This window comes from Parasteatoda tepidariorum, chromosome 3 (genome assembly GCF_982258835.1).
Source record: "Parasteatoda tepidariorum strain Cologne lab strain chromosome 3, Ptep-v5.0, whole genome shotgun sequence".
Taxonomy (NCBI): Eukaryota; Metazoa; Arthropoda; class Arachnida; order Araneae; family Theridiidae; genus Parasteatoda; species Parasteatoda tepidariorum.
In genome coordinates this window covers 110,132,068-110,152,878 of record NC_141757.1, presented here as the reverse complement: position 1 = coordinate 110,152,878, position 20,811 = coordinate 110,132,068, and the positions used below count along the sequence as shown (strand labels likewise).

General features: G+C 31.9%; 2 protein-coding genes across 3 annotated transcripts in view; one reads left to right on the top strand and one right to left on the bottom strand.

Annotated features, from left to right (window-relative positions):
* Window positions 1–2,285, top strand: part of LOC107440374 (uncharacterized) — a 54,713-nt gene extending 52,428 nt beyond the window's left edge. For both annotated transcript variants that reach the window (XM_087159933.1, XM_087159932.1), the window contains exons 4-5: window positions 221–383; window positions 1,961–2,285. In XM_087159933.1, coding sequence (XP_087016059.1) covers window positions 221–383; window positions 1,961–2,177 — 380 coding nt within the window. In that variant the 3' untranslated portion in view covers window positions 2,178–2,285. The remainder of the gene's footprint in view (window positions 1–220; window positions 384–1,960) is intronic.
* A 6,446-nt stretch (window positions 2,286–8,731) lies between these two features.
* LOC107440356 (uncharacterized) lies at window positions 8,732–16,121 on the bottom strand. Its single transcript, XM_043038912.3, has 5 exons — window positions 16,009–16,121; window positions 13,716–13,830; window positions 11,788–11,936; window positions 10,292–10,430; window positions 8,732–9,099 (listed from the first exon to the last, which is right to left on the bottom strand). Exons 1-5 carry the CDS (start codon window positions 16,046–16,048, stop codon window positions 8,820–8,822), a joined length of 723 nt encoding a protein of 240 aa, XP_042894846.2. The 5' UTR covers window positions 16,049–16,121; the 3' UTR covers window positions 8,732–8,819.
* Window positions 16,122–20,811: the final 4,690 nt, after the last annotated feature.

Genomic DNA, 20,811 nt, shown 5'->3' with positions numbered 1-20,811 from the left:
TTGTCATTATTACAATTGTTATGTTCTAGTCTCTGATTTAAAGTACGTCTTACATTAAATTAAAGACTTTTTCTTTAATATTTCCAAAATTTTGTTTTAATTTCCTTTATAAAATTTAATTTTGTTATAAAAATTTTGCACGTGCGTATGAAAAATTTACATTGTATACTTTACATTTTATTGTGAATAAATTATAAATTCATTATTCAATTTCATAAAGGATATATTAAAAGTGTTCCTTGTTACAAGAGCATACAAAAGCTCGGAATACCCTCCCAATGCGGTCAAAAGGCGGAAACTGTATACAATGGTTACTTACAAGATGCCAATGAGGATTACGATGTGTTAGAAGATTCTGATCGAAATCGGCATAGATATTGTATGTAAGTAATACCCTATTTAAATAAAATATAAAAACCTTTATATTAGTGATAAATGATAGCGTTAGAAGATTTTTTTTATCGAAATCGTCATAGTATACGTAAGTAATACCTTATGTAAGTGAACATCTTTCTATTAGTCAAATAGTGTTAGAAGATTCCAATCGAAATCGTCATAGACATTGTATGCAAGTAACGCCCTATTTAAATTTTAAAAAGAAAACCTTTATATCAGTGATGGATGATAGGTCTAGAAGATTCTGATCAAAATCGTCATAGATAGATGTACGTACGTAATATCCTATTTAAATAAATATGTGTTAGAAGAAAGAGAGTTAGATAATTCTGATCGAAATCATCATAGATATTGTGTGTAAGTAATATTCTATTTACATAAAAAAAACTTTATGTTAGTAGTAAATGATAACGTTAGAAGATTTTTATCGAAATCTCCATAGTGTATGTAAGTAATAAAACAATTTTAAGTAAATATCTTTCTATTAGTCAATAGTGTTAGAAGATTCCAATCGAAATCGTCATAGACATTATATGTAAGTAATATCCTATTCAAATTTTAAAAAAAAAGAATTTTATATTATTGATGAATGATAGAGCTAGAAGATTCTGATCTAAATCTTCATAGTGTTCGTACGTAATATCCTATTTAAATAAATATCTGTTAGAAGAGAGAAAATTAAATAATTCTGATCGAAATCATCATAGATATTGTATGTAAGTTATACCCTATTTAATTAAACAAAACTCTTTCTATTAGTGATAAATGATAGTGTTATACTCCGTTTCATCTCAAGTTGGCCTTGAGCAGAAAGGCAGATAGACCGATAGTTAGTTGGAGGCATAAGGTAGCAAAAAAGGAGAGAAAGTGGCCAGTATTGGCGTTAAAGAAAACAAAGGGTCGATTTTTTTTTTCTTTTACTAATAATTACTAAAAATTTTTACGAAATACAGAAAAGAACAAGATTTAAGATTTTTTTAGAACATTTCTAATAATAATTGATTTGAGATAGTAATTGAAAGCTGATTTCGTATTATGATTTTTAAAAAACAGATAGTATTCCTATTATTTTTTAACTAAACGAAACTAATTCTAAACGAAACAAAATTATATTTAAAAAGAATTTTTTTTTATTAAATCTAAGTTTAAAAAAATACACAGGTGCTCACAAATATTTTACTTTAGATATTTATTTTTCTATGCAACCTTTTTTTTATAGATTATTTTGTCGATATTTTTTATAAATGGATTATTTTTATAGATAGATTATTACCTCATGTAGAAACTAAGAACTGAATTGTTCTAAATGTCCATTGTCGAAGGAACGTTAAGTTGAGAATTAAATCAATCTTCATTTACTCCATGTGGTATAAGTCACCCAATTTCTTTTCTCACAAAGATCTTACAAATACTTTACAATTAGGAAAAAACATTTTACAATTGTTTTTACAATTTTAAATCTGTAACAGTTGTACGGCTTTCTTGTTGGTAATGAATCGAAAAATTTGCACAAAGAGTCTTGTTTTTCAAATACCAATTACTTAATCTAAATAATCTGTTTCAGTGAGGAAGCATACAAGATGGCCTGCATTTCTCAAAATATATTTGAGGTTTGTGATGAAGCTGCCCAAAATACATTTGATGAACTGATTGTAAAGTCTAAAGCTCTAAGAAGGGTATGCACACAAGCCAACATTGTTGAACTACGTACCGATTTTATAGACTTTCTGTTCATTGATGAAGAAGATGAAGACCATTTACGAACATTTTTTGATTTTTAGAAAAAAACTTAATTCTGATCACTAATATTAGCACTAATATAGTAAATCCTATCGCTCTAGCAAATAAGCATTTCTTCATCAATTGGAGAATAAATCTATAAATCTGTAGCATTTTCTCTTGTTTTATAAAATACTGCATTTCCATGCAAGTGCTAGATCGTCTGTAAAATTTTCTCAATTACTTTTTGCTTTTGCATTTGATAATTACATGGGCAGAATCATTTTTTAGGCAAATAGACATCAACTGCATGTTTGAAAAAAAGCCTGACTGACGCTATAAGGGTTAAATGCATTTTACAGCATTACAAATCATCCCTTAGAATAATAACTCTAACTTTACAAAATAACAGGTCACTTTATTAGGTCATTTAGGATGCATACATATACTAACTGTTAAAATAAAATTAGTTTGTAAATCAAACATACGCATAGCAGATAGAGTATTAGGGTGAATTCGAACTAGGCTTAACAAAGAAGGAGTAGATGATATGGTATTTTTTTTTATTTACGTCTCACTAGACCTGCACAGTGGGCTATTGGCGAAGGTTTGAAAAACATCCCTGAGCATGATCCGAAGACATGCCATCGCAAATTTTGATCCTCTGCAGAGGGGATGACTCCCCCGCTTTAGCAGCCGGACGACCTGCCCGCTGATTCGAGCACTTTACAGTAGAACAGTTTAATGAGGACCGATACTGCGCACCCACGGTCCCTACACAGGCTGATCAAAGTGGTCACCCACCCGCTTACTGATCGCAGCCAGTGATGCTTGACTTCGGTCTTCTACTGGTAACCGTGTGTTTATAATCAGTCCTCTGCGGGATGAGCAGGAGCAGACAGAAATCATACATTATAAAATTAATACAGTTTACAATATCTAAAAATTAAAATATCCTTATTACAAAACTAAATACAGAGATACATATTTCTAACGTCGAACTTACGGTTATGCAGATGAAAAGCAACATCGAAGACATCCTCCATTTCTCTCCAATTCGTTATCGATCGTAAACAATTAAAGACGAAATCAAAACGAGCCAACGTTTTGATTTCGAGTCATCAAAACGAGTTTTCGGAAGCGAAAATATTTAACTGATGGTGTAAAGTTGAGTGATCTTAGTGTCAACTTTTTGTACTTTCGGTGTTTATAGCTTTCATGCACGCTTTAAATTGTATGTAAAAGTTTGACTTGGACTTCAAAAAAAAATTTTCTTTCACGCTCAAGAAATTCGGAGAGATATTACGCCACAGATTTTACAGTGTATTCTCCCAGTTTTCAATGGTTAGATTATTTGAATTATTTATTCAGACACAAGTAAACAAGTGGGGTATTATTTCCAATATGTTGTTTCACGCTGAACTGAATCAGATTATTCAAGAGTAAAAATCGAATAAAAAGTTCGGAAGATGAAAGAGTTTTTATGTATCTAACGTACTTTGACATGTATTTATGTACAAACCTTACATTCTTATCTAGGAACTATCGAAACATGCAAGTTATTGTTTCTGATACAATTTTTTCACACTGAATTAAATGAAACCAATGCCGAGGCGATCAGACTAATAGCGTATAAATTATAAGTGCTTCAATCACAAAAATTTAATTTTGCACTTACACTTATTTCCACATCTACATTGCTATTTCGACAAGTGAAGTATTGTTTCCTGTGTATTTTTTTTTTCTCGTTTAATGGAATGGGGCCAAACATAAGTCGAAAAGTTACTTAAAATACTTTTTTTTCCGATCAGCCCGTGTAAGGACGTGGTGTCAATCCTCGTTAAACTGTTCTACCGCAAAGTACTCGACTTCGCACGCAGGTCATCGGGCTACCAAATCAGGGAGACATTCCCTCTGCAGAGGATCAAAATTGCGATGGTGCGATGGAATGTCTTCGGACCATCCTGAGGGATGTTTGCCAGACCTTCGCCAATAGCCCATTGTGCAGTTCTATCGATGGCGCGATGGAATGTCTTCGGACCATCCTGAGGGATGTTTGCCATATCTTCGCCAATAGCCCATTGTGCAGCTCTAGTGCGACGTCAATAAAGTACCTACCACTTTATTTTTTTCTCATAAAATTTATTATTTTTGAACTGCATTTATAATGAAAAAAATTCTTATACTTTCGAAACTACTAATCATATCAACTCGAATTTTATCCCATTCTATTCTGTATAAAAGTTTTCATCAGAAAATAAATTTCACATGTTAAGCCTTAGATAGCAAAGCAAAAAGTCTACATAAATATGTATCAAAAATTGCACCGTTTATGCACGAAAATACTAGACACTTTTTAATTACATGTTCTATTCAGCATAACAATGATTCACCAAGAAAAACGTCCTGCGTGCTTAAATAGATATACCGGATAAGGAAAGATGTAGGTACAAGGTAAGGTAAAGATTTGCCTCGACTCACCTTATTAAAAGGCACGCGAGGAGTATTATCAACCTGCTAAAGGTTATACAAAAAAAGAACATCAAAAATTAGTTATGTTCAACGTCTATACAGCTGTGCACATATCAAGCCATGAAAATTCTCAGAGTATATAAATATTTAAAAAACTCATAAAAATAACAATAATGGAAATAAGATCACAGAACAACTGAAGTCAATGTCATTCATAAATCATAAGGTCAAAGAACCCTCATAAATTTAAAATGAATAAAACCACTCAAGATATAAAAATCCAAGACCAAATTATACAATTTAAAACCAGTTAATAAAAAAACTCCGATCAAAAGGGATCGCTAAGGTCAACTGGCCCTTATAAAAATTCAGAAGACCCTTATAAATTTAAAACCCAAAAATTAATAAATATTACACATTAAAAACCATTAGTAAAAAAATGCAAAGATGTAAACTTGCTAAGATAATAAAGATAGGAGCACATGATAAAGAACTCTGAATATCTCAGATAAAAACTGCAAAAAGATAAAGTTAAAAGTTAAATCACAAAAGGGAAGCTAAAAGTATGGTATTGTAGAAGCAGTAGCTAAAACAACATATTGTAAAAACAATAAAGGTTAAAAATGTACAAGGTAAAAGGCTGAAGGCTGAAACCAATTAAGACCATTAAGAGAGACACCCAAGATGGAAATCGCAGGTTCCGAGATTATGATATGTTGTCGGCCAGAACATCCTCTAATGTATTTTTGATTTTTTTTTTAATGATGTCTCTACTCCAGGTCAACTTAGAAAACTCTAGTGTTGAGACTGGCTAATAAAGTGGTTTCTGCGGAGTGACTGTTAGTAGGTGCAGTCCATAATTAAGTGTTCGATTATTTGATATTCCCCACAATAATGACAGTCTGAACTCTTATTAAACATATTTAACTGGTATTCTCCAAGCACTCCTTGGCCAGTTAAGAATTGATTCAGGTCTCTTTGTAGCTGGGTCCTTAGAAAATTTAAATGTTTGTCGACCTTTCTCGGTACTCTGCCATTTCTGTTTCCATCTCCTCATATTATGGGTTTTAATAAATTTTCTGATCAGGGCTTTCAAACTTGGGACCTCTGAGTCAATTTGACCGAGATTGATGGCCCTCTTGGCCGCTTGATCCGCTTTCTCATTGCCCTGTATGCCTATATGAGCCTTGACCCAGTTACATTCAATGTTTGATCGCCATAGTCATTTAATGTGTTCGATGAGGTGTGAAGTGGGTGTTGGGTCAGCTAATGCCTGCAGTAAGGAGAGTTAATCAGAGTAGATAACAGCATCAGGGTAGTTCATGTCGGCAAGCCAAGAGAGAGCATGTTTGATTGCCATCATCTCTGCCATAAAAACACTACTGTTATTCGAAATTCTGTTGGAGGCCGTCTTAACAAAATTCCATAATTTTTAATTACAATCCCAAAACCTGTCCTGTAATGGTAGTTTTTCTCGCTTATTTCATTGGCAACCTCCATCCTAGAACCGTCTGTAAATATTTCAACACCACTGTTGGTTGGCAGTGATCTACCCCAGGGCACAGACATAAATTGTGGTTGGTGAGGCCTGTCTGGGGGTTCTATTAACTGGGTGATTTGCATGTACTGATGTATAGTTGGATAAGGATCAGTCATTTTCTAACCCCATTTTACACTTTTGAAACAAATGTCCTCCTGAATTTTTAAGTGGATAGGCTACACCCCCGCCAGTATCTGGAGAGCCTCTGCGTTGGTTGTTGAATACGCTTTTGTAATAGTTATCAGAGAGGATCAAGATGTAGGTACAGACAAATTTGTACTTTTTTGAAATAAGCCATTATAACTCCTAAACTATTGATCAGATTGTCTCACGTATGGTCGCGTTCGCCTGCATGTGTATGAGTCCGATTCACAGTGAATCGAAAGTTCAAAAGTAATTTTTCACACTGCATTAGGTAGGTACTTTATTCACGTCGCATTAGAGCTGCGCAATGGGCTATTGGGGACGATCTGGGAAACATCAATGAGGATGATCCGAAGACATGCCACCTCACTTTCACATTGCATTAGGAGTTTTTAACGCTATAATAATGCCTCACTTGTCTACCCAGAAAGAAAATCAATTCTTCTCTTCGAATTATTTCCTTTTTCCTCAAAGGGAGAAGCGCACAGAGAAAAAGTTATTTATGAGGACACAAAGCTTTCTATGAAAAAATCTTAGGAATTGTTTTTTCCCAAAGAAAAATTCTAATTTTGCTAAACTGTCTGCTCTATTTAACAAAAGGTTACAAGTCATTGAAAGCAAGCCTGAACGTAATGTATGTGTACAAATGAAGTAAAGCCAAAACCCAGAAACAGTACATATCCAGTATGTGCGAATGGGTTACATAAAGTTAAGCAATAAATGCTACCAAGAACAATAGCGAGGTTAATCTAAATCAATTAGACTTTTATACTGCCGAAGTCTTAAGTTTTCCGATTCATATCGATCAAGGTCAACCTGGAAAGAAATGAACAGGGGTGGTAGATATTTCTACCGGGTTCGAATCTTAGAAATGGCTGATTGATTCGAATTCCGCACCCGGCTCGCACCAGCTACAATGCTGACGCAAAAATATCCTCAGTAGTAGACGGATCATGGGTTGGAGTCCCCTTGCTGCCAGGCTAACCTCTGGGGATTTTCATGGTTTTCCTCTCCCTGCAACGCAAATGTGGAATTGTTCCAACAAAAAGTTCTTCACGAAGGCAAATTTCTCCCAATACTTGTTCAAGGGTTCCCTTGTTTTCTGGATCTGATTGAAAATTACAAGGCTACGGAGGTAAACATTGGTCGGCTGTTCAACGACGGTTATGAATAAATATACAATTACATGATACATATACATGAAATATATTTTTAATAAGTATTTACTATTATGCATATATCTGTTTTACTTTAATGGAAAAAGCGAATTTTCTTTTTATCTCCCTTAATAATTTAAAATCATTTCAAACTTAGATTACTATTACCTTGCTATTCAATTATTTCCTTGACAATTCATTTTTCAATGAATAATGATATTGTGGATTATTTTTCTATTACTCAACCTAAGTATTAGTCATTTAATTATCCTAACATTCAATAATTCATTATTAGACTAATTTTAATTTAGTCATTAATATTTTATTAAATTTGTGGCTAAAATTCAAAGTTAATGTTATAAATAAATGAATTAGAAAGTTGTTGAATAAATGACCCACATGAATTAAATTCTTGCAAAAATTATTGATTTTCACTAATTATTCGGTTTTATTCTTTTCCCTTGAGTATTAAATAGTCAAAAATGAAATACATGTTAATTTTTACTTCTCGAGATGATTGTGAATCGTCCAGAAATTTTTTGTATTTCAAGATTGCGTTGCTCCCCCCCCCCCCCGCTTTACATACACTCTTTATATATTATTATTAGAATTATACGAACAATTAAATGCTTGAGTTACTTTCTAAACGATAAACAAGATGTACAGAAATCAACAAGTTTTGATATATTTCTGGAATACTTGTCAAAAGCTAATTCGAAGAAGTATACACATTATGGATCAAAGTTTAAGCTAGGACAAAACAAAATCTTTATCGAAAATCTCTAGTCACGCGTGAGAAAACTAAGTTATGAAGCAAGATATATTTGGTTGCTTCATTAAGTAATTGGGTGCAAATAATAATCTGCTTTAAACCGATAAAGCGCTATTAAACAGTAAATGTTCACATAATCTAGTTTTGATCACATAATCTAGTGCGAAATAGTAACAAGTGGATATTTCACTTCACTATATAAAGAACAGTCAGTCTTCAACAAACGTAGACGAAGTTCATTTTCTAAAGCAGGATGTAACGCTGAATCTGTTCAACTACTTCCCTATATCAAACAGGTTTGATATTTTAAGTGCTTCCTTCTTCACTAGTGATTAAACAGACTTCGCGTTCTTATTTTTACCTTGTGTAAATATTAGCAGTTTTCTGCCTCTAATATGTAGTATTCTACTCAATTTTTAACTCGAGCGATTCTAGAAACATAAATTAAGAGCTGTCAATATGATACATCCATGTGTTTGAAGCTTCATTCACATACAAAGTGTTTTTTTTTACCACACATAAGAAACTAAATGGGAAGAAAAGTTTTATTTTATATTAGTTAGGTAAAAGCATCGAATTTTAACGTTAAAACATTGATCGTTCTTCAACAAGCAAAATCCTATGGATCTATATGGTATCCACCTCCAGTCTCCATTTCAAATTTACGAACTTCAACTGCATAATCCATTTGGAGATCTCTGTTCTTTATCTTTCCTGTTACAATACCTTCCAGTATTTGTGCGACGCCTTCCAGAGACTTCTGGTGATGTTCTTCAGTGTTACAGTATAGAAGATAAAAGTGAGATCGGTTGATGAGGTCATTGTACAATCTCAATCCATCTGCTCCACAAAAGTCTTGAACCAAGTTCGAATATCTGTGCAGAAGTTGAGTACCAGCTCTGGAAAGAGAAGCAAAATTTGAATGGCTTGTCGAATATTCCCTCTATCAAATGTAAATTTAGAACAATCGAATTTATCCCTTTGACACAGAAATTTTATTAAACATTTTGTTTCATTATTTAGCATTAATTTATTTTTAACAAAGCTGAGAGTTATTGTATATATTGTTATAAAATACGGTATGAAACATGGGTGTTTTTTCTGAGTATAAGGTAAAATCTTCCAAATAAGAGTCACTTTTAAACAAAAATTTTTCAATCTGAATTTATTTAGATCTAGAAGAAATTAAATTTCTTTAATTTACAAAATAAATTGTTACAGTTTTGAATATGAATAAAAAAAGTTTTTTTCAAACAATTTTTTGGGGAGATTTTATATGTTTGAACAAATATTCGATTTTTATTGTCTATATTTGAACCTTATTGGCTCGTTAAATCTCTAAATTTTTATTCTCAGGTCTTTAAAATCGAAGTTAGTTATTTTTTCGCATGCTGACTGACGAAACAACTTTAAATTCATTTTCAGAAACCTGTTGATTTTGAGGAAATCTCTTTACGCGCACACACATTGTAAAAAGTTTAGTATAGAATTCATCGAAACTTTGTAGATTTTGTATATTGTTAGGTATGATTTGAACTAAAAGCTAGGGTCTAAATTAATACTATTTTAGCATGCTCTGGTAAGAATGCTGAAAACATTTCTTTAAAAAAAAATCAATCTTGAACAATATATTTAGTTCCTATTTCATTTTATATTTGAAATTTGGTGAAAAGATTTAATTCAAAATACAGATAACCCCAAAATTAATCTAGAAATCTTTTTTGATTTTTATGCATTACTTTTTGTTGTTTAGCTGTTTTGCTTAAATTTGTCCTTGCTTTAAAAAAATTATGAAGTTTGTTAAATTTGTAATTTTCGGACCAAAAATAAATTTTAATTGCTGCAAAGAAATGTGTCAGACAAAGTTTGATACCTTAACTACTTTCCACAACAAAGTTATGATCTTTATAAATTTGTCATTTTTTTTCCAGATTGCGCGTCTTTTCACCCATTCTCCATGTTTTTAAATAACTTTTTTTTCAAAGCAAGTAGCGAAAAAAATTAAAATATTCTAAAAATAAAACTATTAAAGTTTTATCGAACGAAATCTAGATTTTTATCGTAATGAAATGATAGTAAAAAAACACTTACATGCAGAATTTCAAACTTTCAGCTTTAGCTGTATTTTCGGCTACTTTATAATACAGACTAGCCATTTTTCTTGCAGAATACTCACATTCGTCGTAGTATATTGTCACGTGACTGAAGCAGGGGGCATGTTTCAGATACTCTAAAATTACAAACAAATGAAATGTAATCAGCATGTCAAACATCAGTATCTTGTTAACACTGCTATATAATTGAAGAATATGAAACAATGACTTTAACAAACTGTTCCTTTATATTTTTCCACGTAGGTACTTTACAAGCTTAAAGACATCCTACTAAGTAACATCACAATGCGCGAAAGAAGCTCATTTAAATCCCCGTGTTTTTAAATCAAAAATACTCTTATTAACAGGCTAAAATGGTAGCTATTTTATTAGCTTAGCCGTTCAATTAAGCGAAAAAGCAACAGAAAGAAGCTTTGTTTGAACAAAAATAATTTTGTGGAAGAGAGAGTTACGATTTTGAGTAAACCATTGCATAGATTATCCCGCAAATATTTTCTAAAACTGCAGTAATAATATTTCTTAAAATAAACTGCTGTCATTATACTTGAAAAACAGTTTAAATTCGTACTGATATGAATAATTACCGTAGCAAACTAGAATTGGATTTTGTATTATACTAAAGCGATTGAGGTTTATATTTTAGCTTCATTTTATTTTAGCTATACCTACGTATGAAAACCTTATTTAACACGAGCAATTTCAGTTGTCCATTTAAGGCACTAGGGGTGCGATTGTTTGTTTTCCAGTAGAGTCATCTATAGCCAAGGATTAAACTTTCGTCATGCCCATGCGTCACACCCGCTTATAGGGTGGAACCATTCAAACATTCATTCATCCACAGATCCTAATTTTGACCTGAAACAGAGAGCGATCAATCTCCAATCCAATACTCTCAGCGGTATAATTTGTTAGAGGGGCATGGAGATCTTTGTGACCCGAAAGATTTTACGTGCACCAGTCACCATTTACTACACAGAGTCTTCGGCCAGCTGAATTCAAACCCCAGTTCTTATGAAAGATTCCAGCACCCTACCAACCAGACTATCCCAGTTCAACGCAAACAATTAAAAATTAAATATAATTCGGAAATATTCCCTCGAATAATATTCTATCTTCGTCTATCTGCCTACATTTATTTAATGTTAATTTAATATTAGGTTAATGTTTGTCTCAAAAGTGTAGATTTTTCGAAAGCATCGATTTTTCCTACATCAAAAGTTTAAACAAAGCATACCAGCAATATATTACTGCCACCTAGTATTTTATTTTCAAGCAACAAACAACTGTATTCGTAAATGTTAGTTAACTTAACTACAGTATGTTACTACCAAGTATCTGCTTGCAACAAAGCTACAAACAGTGTCCGTACATATTACTAACTTGGTTACTACAATATGTTACTGCCAAATATTTCCTAGCAACAAAGCTACAAACAAATGTATTCTTACACATTGATGAACTTTGTATCTTTACCTTTGTAGAGTTGAGTATCCCTGTCGCATAACTCTTCCAGTAGAGGTTGCGCTTTCTTCAGTACCAAAGCATGTCCACAAAAATCTTGCTCATCTGGGGGAAATTCCTCTTCGTGCTCTTTGACGCATTTGTAGTATTTTTGAACATTGCTTCAAATAGACATTTTATTACATAGAATATTTAAGGATTGATTTAAAATGGAAACTTGTTATATGAATCATGATCATAAGCACAAAAAAATGCAATACTTCATGTATGGTTGGTTGAAAATTTAGTGCATAAATTGAAAGGGGGGGGGAAGACAATAGAGTGATGAGCCAAATTTTTACCACTTTCACATCAAATTGTTCTTTATTACTTCCAGGTTGCCCCAAGTTTTTTTTAATTATTGAAATTAACAATGAATTAAATTTATTGTTAACTTTAAAATACTTGATTTATAAACTTTTCCTCATAATTTGATTTATAAAGGTTTTCTTTTCCTAATTTTTGTCCCAAGTTTTTAACAACCGATTGAATGAAAGTGAAATATGTTAATGCTTTTTAGTTTTAAGAGGTGGAAAAATTTGTTTTAGAAAAAAAGCTTTTGCTCAAAATATTGCACACTTAACTTTAAGTAGATGTGATAAAAATTTTATTCAGTATTGTGAATAGTTTGGCGAAACGCATAGTAGCATTAGAGCATGATGCAGCGATGCGAGCACCAAGCACAAGTTCTCAATGTAACGAAATCAAAAATTATCAAACTTAAAAACAAGTTGGGCGTTTCGTGAAAGGGAGGATCAATATGATGCTCTGTTTTCGTAGAGTAAGTAAATATGTAGCATAAGGTATACATGATACATTTAGAAATCATTATGGACTTTTATGCCAGAAACTGACACAAAATCATTAAAATAAATTTGATTCAATTCCTTAAAAACCTCAAAATACGCATTTTCTATGTGTGAAAGCATTTCACGTGTCTCTTTGAAAAGCGGAAACAGTCAAGACTTAAAAATTCAGCGATGACTTAAGTTCAAATTACACGTTCGCAAAAGTGAACGCAGCCGTTTACGAAAATAAACATAGCTTTCGAATCAGTTTTTAAAATTAATTATTGTGATTATAATTCTTTCTTTTTACGAATAAACTATTAAATCTTATTTCAAAAAATATAGTCTATTTAAATAAACCACTTAATATATTTCATAGAATTATTACAAGGTTGTTAATGGGGCTATAAGTTTTAAATAATGGTAGTAAATTTGCGCTTTATGAATTTAGGGTTCTAAAACTCATTTTACCTTTTGGAGTTCTGAATTTGAAGACTTCACCTAAAATTATCTAAAATATACCTAACCAACAAGATCCCAAAGTCCAAGATTTCGGTCCTGTAATGATTAAGCTTAATGCTTAAATAGGTAAGGAAAAATAAGCATATAATTCCTCACTCAGTAGTTAAATTTTGATTAAATCGGCAATCGGAGCAAAAAAAATTGGTTTGGAACATTAGTTAGCAATTCACCATCAAGATGTTAAACATGCAATTTTTTCCACCAGATTCACCACAGACAACATAGGTAAATTTATCCCAATACTTGACCCGGAGTTCCCCCTTGTCTTCTGGATTGGGTTCAAAATTACAAGGTTACGGAGTTGAACATTAGTAGTCGTAAACCCAAAATTAGGTCAGCTGTTAAACGATGGTTATAAAATTGCAGTAATGCTTGAAATTATGCTTGCTTTAATGATTAGAAAAAAAGCTTTCAGAATTAACGATTACGAACTACTGAAAATAAACTGAAGACTTTAGAAGCAAACAAATTAGATTTTTCAAATGAATCTAAAATCTAAAGCAAGCAGCATATTGACATTATACCCAAAATTTATTTGTATCATTGTAATTTGGGATTCCCAGAATTAAGATTTTCTGAAATGTTACTTACTAACAAAACCTTGCAAGTTGAATTTCATCAAATGGGACATACACTTTAGTAATGTCATATTGACAGACATCGATTGGATCTAGACCACCGCAAGATTGTAGATCTGCTTTTAGTGCTGAAAGAGAAAAAATATCTTATTGAGTTTGTTCATGAAAACGGACAATATGTTTATGGTTACAGTTACTTTACTTAAGCACTTGCAATTAATGTCATTTTTTTAAATTTCGCTCACCGTACACCTTAATAACTTTTTATCCAATGATCCAGATTTTCACGTAATGAGATTCAATTCTAATAACATGAGAGGTTACCCTTAATTATATTAATTTGTGATATATACATTTTTAATTATGGAATTAAACATTTTCTGAATAAACATTTTTTTCGATGTTTTGATTTTCTACACCCTCCAATCTGGCAAATATTAGCAAATTGTGGTCCATTAATGCATTTTTTGCGTATTTTGCAGCATCAAGGGAACTTTTAAAATGATTTGAAAAACGCCTGCACATCATTATAGAACTATTTTATCGAAAGAGAAACTCCCGAAAAACTCTTTTACATTCATTATTTATTACTTAATATAAAATTGCTCGAAACAATTTTTAATTGCAAGGAACTAATTTTTAGTTAACGGTCTTATAAAATCATAAAATAACATAAAATACGTTATTTCCTATCAATTGCATTAGTTTTAAAATAAATATGAAAAAAAATGATCTTTCAAAAAAAAATATCTTAAAAACTTCGAAAACGTTGATAACAATTTTAGCATATTGGTACCAAAATAAAGCACCAAAGTATTTTTAAAAGTCTTACCAAACTATAGTCATAAAGACTTTTAATGTTAAAATACTGAATTGATGATAACTTGAAATAATTAATGAACTTAGTTAGGTAGACTTTGTGAAAAATCTAATAACCATAGTGAAATTCTGAAATGAAGATATTTCATTGATTTGTCCTTATTTTTATTATTTTCTTTAAACCACCAATACATTTGCCAAATATTACGTTACGCAAATTAATTCATTAATTTCACAAAATGCATGGAAACTAAATAAAAGCATAAAAATTTCAGATATATTTTGCAGAACAAGTTTCTGCTTTAAGTTCTCATGCACGCAGTGTTTGTCTTTTAGATGAAAAAAAAAATGCAGCAATTTTAACATCAAATAATGATAATAGGTTGAAAAATAAAGCTTTGGAACACATTCCGATAAGACTACGTAAAAATAAAATACCAACTAGTTCTTTTAAAAATTCACTATTACTACACGTACGTTTGAACAAAAAATTTTTTAAAGAGAATAATGAATACTAGTTTTGTACATTGCCAGACATTAAAAATAGATTAAATATCGCTTGTTACTTTCTAAAACTACTATATTTTGTATAAGTTTAAAAATACATAAGAAAATGCATGTTGAAAAGTATTCAGTAAATAGTTCGCAAATTTGATTCTTCTTATTTCATTTTATGTATTTCCAATATTAAATTCAATTTTATACAGTTAGATAATGTAGTTAAAGTAACTATTCGTAGTCATAAAAGCTGCAGTTAGATAAAAAATAAAACAATTTTTTAAGTAATAGTTATATATTTTATAACGCTTTTTGTAGCTTTTACGAATCCGTTTAAATCAACCTTTTTATGACCATAGAAAATTATTAATCAAGTTAAGCTACGAGTTGATAAAATTAGCATTTGCTTTTAGAGTAAAAAAGGTTATCAATAAAAAAGGGTCCATAATAAATAATGCAAGCAGTGAAGGTTAAAAATGAATTCCTTATTTTTTTTCAAAATTTTGTTTTTCGGAAATAAAGCTTTCTCTGTTAAGGGATCAGTATGGTTGAACCGAACTATTCTGTGTTTATTGCGTTGAAATCATTTATAAAACGCCATTTTGTATTTTTGACCACGATTCGAATGAATATTTTTAATTCATTGGGCAACTAATTTATAACTTAAAGAATTCTGTTACGGAGTTGTTAGGTCAGATAGCTTGAATTAAGTTCTTTCATCCGGCGAATTTTGATTTATTATATTGAAGTATCGACAAGAAATTAAGCAAAGAAGGGCTGAAATTTAACAATTACTAAAAATATCAGGAAAAATTTAGATTTAAAACAAAATAGGAAAAGGAGGTTGTTTTAATATTTTGATAGCTTTTAATTGAGAAATGTATAAAACTGAAACATTGCTTTATAATAGACAAATTTTACTTTTAAATAAGTATAATCTAATTGATGAAAATAAATGATATGCGTTAACACAAATTAAAATCTCAAACCTTTAATAACAAAAAGAAGGAGTAGACTTGACCAAAACATCTTGATTAAGTAAAAGAGAAGGTTCGGAAAATTTTAACTGCACTAATTTATACTTTTAGATTGAAGTTGGAGTTATAGTAGGGAGATATCACTCGCTTATTCTTTGTTAGTTTCGTCGGGCCAAGGAGTTTTGTCCTTCCATGAAAAGCTTTGAAAAATTAAGATAGTAGGTTCAATTCTCAATGTTAATCTGGGTGCATTATTGTGCTGCTCTTCTCTCCCTTATGCAATTTATTCATTCATTTGACAAGATTTTATAAGACAATATTTGTATTGAGCACATTAACCTGTACATGTTGTATATGTATATAAACAAATAAACAAGTAAACGGATTTAATTACATCGCTGGATTGATTGGTTTGGTTACTTAGTGCATCTCTGTGCAGTCCTTCTCTCATTTGGCTATGATCAACACGAAAACCTATTCAAAAATTTAGTGCTCTTTTTGGGTTTAACTAAGTGATTCTAGTCCCCAACCTACTAATCTTAGACGTTCGTAAATACAACAAATTTCAAATTTATACAGGTGTAGCCTCCCTGGTCGCCTGAGAAAAAAGGTGTTTCTGTTAAGGTTGGTTGGTTGGTTGTTAATTTACGGCTACTTTAATCACAATGGGCTATTGGCGACGGTCTGGGAAGCATCCCTGAGGATGATCCGAAGACTTGCCATCACAATTTTGATCCTCTGCAGAGGGGATGGCACCTCCGCTTCGGTAGCCCAACGACCTGTACGCGAAGTCGAGCACTTTACGGCAGACAGTTTAACGAGGACCCATACCGCACACTCTCGGTCCCTATGCAGACTGATCCAAGTGGTCACCCACCCACACACTGACCGCAGACAGTGATGCTTGACTTCGGTGATCTGCTGGGAACCGTGTCTTAACGATCAGTCCACTGCGGGACCTGTTAAGAGTTTTTATCTCTGACGGATGTGTATCTCCAAAAGTGTTTGAATCATCCTTATCTGCCTTATCTTCCTTATCTGCAAATTAAGCATCGAAAAAGCTCTGTGTTCCCTTTTCACAATCATCTTGTAACTTCACTTCTTTGTCATCATCAAATCAGCAAATCCCTGAATTCAACTCACCCCAACTCAAAGCAAAGAGGATAAAAGGCAAGTAGCAAAGATCCTCTTCATAACCTACAACTCATCTCAACTCAGTTCTCTCATTTGCGCTATCTGTTCATTAATTTGTATGAGTTTGAAGGACATTCTTCAAAAGACCTCGCTTCCCGAGATCATTGAAAATCTTCTCCTGCTCAATCAACAGCTGCCTCGAGGAGACTCCTAAACAGTTAAGAAGTTAATCAGGACTGGCAGGAAGGGAGCAAGGAGAAAAAAATCTTTTCCCCATTCTGAAATTTCATGCATTTCAAGTCACCACTTCAGAATCTTGCCAAGGCTGAATATAGCGTCCTGGGTCAGCTGCATAACAGATACAGGTCCCGACTCTTTTCAGTGTGCCAGTTATGAACTGGTGTTAGGCACCAAATTAAAAGTAAATTACTTTTGTGGAATGAATGGATTTACGAAGGAGTTAGCTCAAATGAATTGGCGATCGAAAAATCACAACCATTTCCAGTAAAAGTTTCTGCAATCTCATTACCGCACACCCCAACGAGCAAAGGAATCCACTGAAGGCATACCGATTTCTTCAGGCCTAGCTCGGATAGAAGTACTAGAAAATCTTCGTCAGGTTTATCATATATTTTCGGCCAATTTTTCAGGCATTGGGTGGCCCTTTTGCTGCCAGTCCTTTATACTGTTAAAAATCCAAATACTGCTATAATCAGTAGTAAGGGCAAACTGAAGAGCCTGCCCTAAAAACTGAGCAAAAGTCAAAGTTACGGATACTAAATTTAATTTCCTCCACGGAGTTGGCGATGTAAACACCACTCCCATCTCTACCGTCTTCAAACTTGCTGCCATCCGTGTAGATGGTAGGTAGGTACTTTAATTAACGTCGCACTAGAGTAGCACAATAGGCTAGCGATGGTTTGGGAAACATCCCTGAAGATGTACCGAAGACACGCCATCGCAATTTTGATCCTCGGTAGAAGGGATGACTCTCGTGCTTTGGTAGCCCGACAACCTGTGCACGAAGTTGAGCACTTTACGGTAGAGCAGTTTAACGAGGACCAGAAACGCACACCCTTGGTACCTACGCAGGTTGATGAAAGTGGTCACCCACCCTCTCACCGACCGAAGCCAGTGTTGTTTGACTTCAGTGTTCCACTTGGAACCATGTCTTTACGATCAGTCGAGTGCGGGACCCATCCGTGTAGATAGCCAAGGCCTCAGAAAGGATATTATTAATGACCTCGAGAGCAAACTGTTTTCGAAGTTCAGGATGATTCCCTTGCTTACTAGCACGAGATTTCAAATCCTCCTTGAATTATTGATTACTTAGTGTATCTTAGTGTATAGTGTGGCTGGCTTCTCTCATTTGCTCTACCTTTTCATCAACTTTACAAGATTTCATAAGTAAGTCTTTGCATTGAGCACATAATCCTATATATATATATGTATTGAATAAATAAACAAGTAGATTAGTTTGATTATTCGGATAGACTTAAGTTATATGACTGAAACATGAACTCGACTCCAATTCCAATACTCATTGTCAAAATTTATGGAGGATAAAGCCTTTTTCATATCACATCCTTTTGCAAAGGCGGTAGCAGTAGTATTTTACTTACATAGCACTAGAGTTTTAAATCGAACTATGCGACGCCCTGCAGTTGTAAATCACTGTGTGAAGGTAGCGAGTTCGAATCCCGCTATCACCCTGGATGTATCTTCGTGCTGTCCTTCTCTGTAGTGTGCGATCTGTCCTTCTACTTGACAGAGGATTGTAAGCTTTAATTCAGCTCACAAGCCTGCAAATGTATGTTGTACCAATAAACGAATATGAAATATCAATGATAAATCAATCAGTAAGTACTTAGAATGTTATTGAACATACAGACCTACATGCATGTGTACCCATAAATAAATAAATAAAATTAGCAAAAAACTTTTCTTAATTATAATTCAATGCAATCTTATATGTGTTGTTGTTTTTTTTAATAGAATTTTGTAAAAAGAGTAAATGTAAGTAAGTATTATCGTAATTTATTTTGCTGCGTTATTAGTTACTATTTGTTAAAATAATTATTCTCAATATTTATAATTTTTTGTTAGTTTTGAAGAAAGAAATCCTTCTTGATTTTGTGACAAATACCATTTGTTATAAATTGGCATCTTAAATACGCACATAAATACTTTTTAAACATTAAGTGCATGAAATAAATAATTTCTTAAAAATAACTTCTTCATTTACACAAATTCTTCTTTTAATAATTTCTTTTTTGCTCTTTTACTGTCTGCAATTGTCACAACTTTTATTTTGTTGTTAGGTTTTGTAAAGAAAAAAAATTCTCAATCTTTATTTCGAGAAAGTAATTTCAAGTTTGTTGAATTTGCTCGTAGCAAGTTGATTGTTTCTTCAACATTTACAAGTTTTAGCAAGTTTAAACTTTTTATAAAGCACCGTTATCACTAATTTTTTTCAAAAATTTGAAATTTATTATTTGCTATTCTATTTGGATTCTTACTGGCCAGCTTACTACTACGCTTTCAGTAAAATATTTATACAGTGGTAAACATATAAAAATCAAAGCTTTTATAATTTTTGCTAGCTTTACACACATTTTAAAATCCTCAATACGAAAGAGCTGGATTAAAGTGGCGTTGCATATGAACTTTAAAATCATTTATAAATAGTGGTGTGGAAAATAAATTTAAATGGAAAGAAAATGATACATTAAAACAATTACTTACCTACCACCAGAATAAATTTTTACAAAAAGCGCAAAAAGTCAGCAGCCATATGTTCTTACTATTTCTTAGTGAAAAAAGTTTTAGTTACTTTCAATAAGTATAGGGACTTAAATAATCATTACCTTCTATACAAAATATGTAAATTTAATTAAATATGTAAAAGTCAATTTTTATTTAAAAACGTTCTTAATTTGAAATCGAATTTATTGCGGAAAATTTATACTCTACGTGAACTACGCCATTAAGAATAACCTTGAAGATGATTTTAGAATATTGATCTATTTTGACTGTTATTTAATGATAACATATTCATTCTAATTAAGTAAATGAAGTTCTTGAATCTCTAAATCTTTATAAATTGTTACTTTGTTATCGTAATCAGAACGTATTTGTGTCTACAGTTTCTCAGAATAACGAATACATATGAAAGTGAACTTTCAACTTTTGGGAAATGACTTACAATGTGTGCTTACAGTTGCTTGTGATTTTCGAGTTTAAATTCACTGTCCGTAAATAAACATTTATTAGAGGAAAGTCACTATTTAAGATTAATGTTAACTTTCACGGATGTTTAAAATGTTATGAATTTATAATAGTTCCAAAATTATAGTTTATTGGCGCTACGAACGAACGTTATTGGTCAACGAAACGACATGAAAGAAAGGAAGTATCGGAATTATGTTAAATGTGCACGAGTCAAGTCATTATTAAATACTTTAAAAATATTTTAAGAAAGATAAATAACAAAATCTAACAATATCTAATTATATATATATATATATATATATATATATATATATATATATATATATATATATATATATATATATATATATATATATATATATATATATATATATATATATATATATATATATATATATATATATATATATATATATATATAAATCTAATGATGATGTCACAATTTACTAT

What these genes read in the sequence shown, in the direction of transcription:
- LOC107440356 (XM_043038912.3), bottom strand. Translation starts at nt 16,048, where the DNA reads ATGTTTTGGTCAAGTCTACTCCTTCTTTTTGTTATTAAAG. An exon ending in CCTTCTTTTTGTTATTAAAG is followed by an intron (nt 13,831 to 16,008) that starts GTTTGAGATTTT and finishes TTTCTCTTTCAG; the next exon opens with CACTAAAAGCAGATCTACAA. An exon ending in GAAAGTTTGAAATTCTGCAT is followed by an intron (nt 9,100 to 10,291) that starts GTAAGTGTTTTT and finishes TTCTCTTTCCAG; the next exon opens with AGCTGGTACTCAACTTCTGC.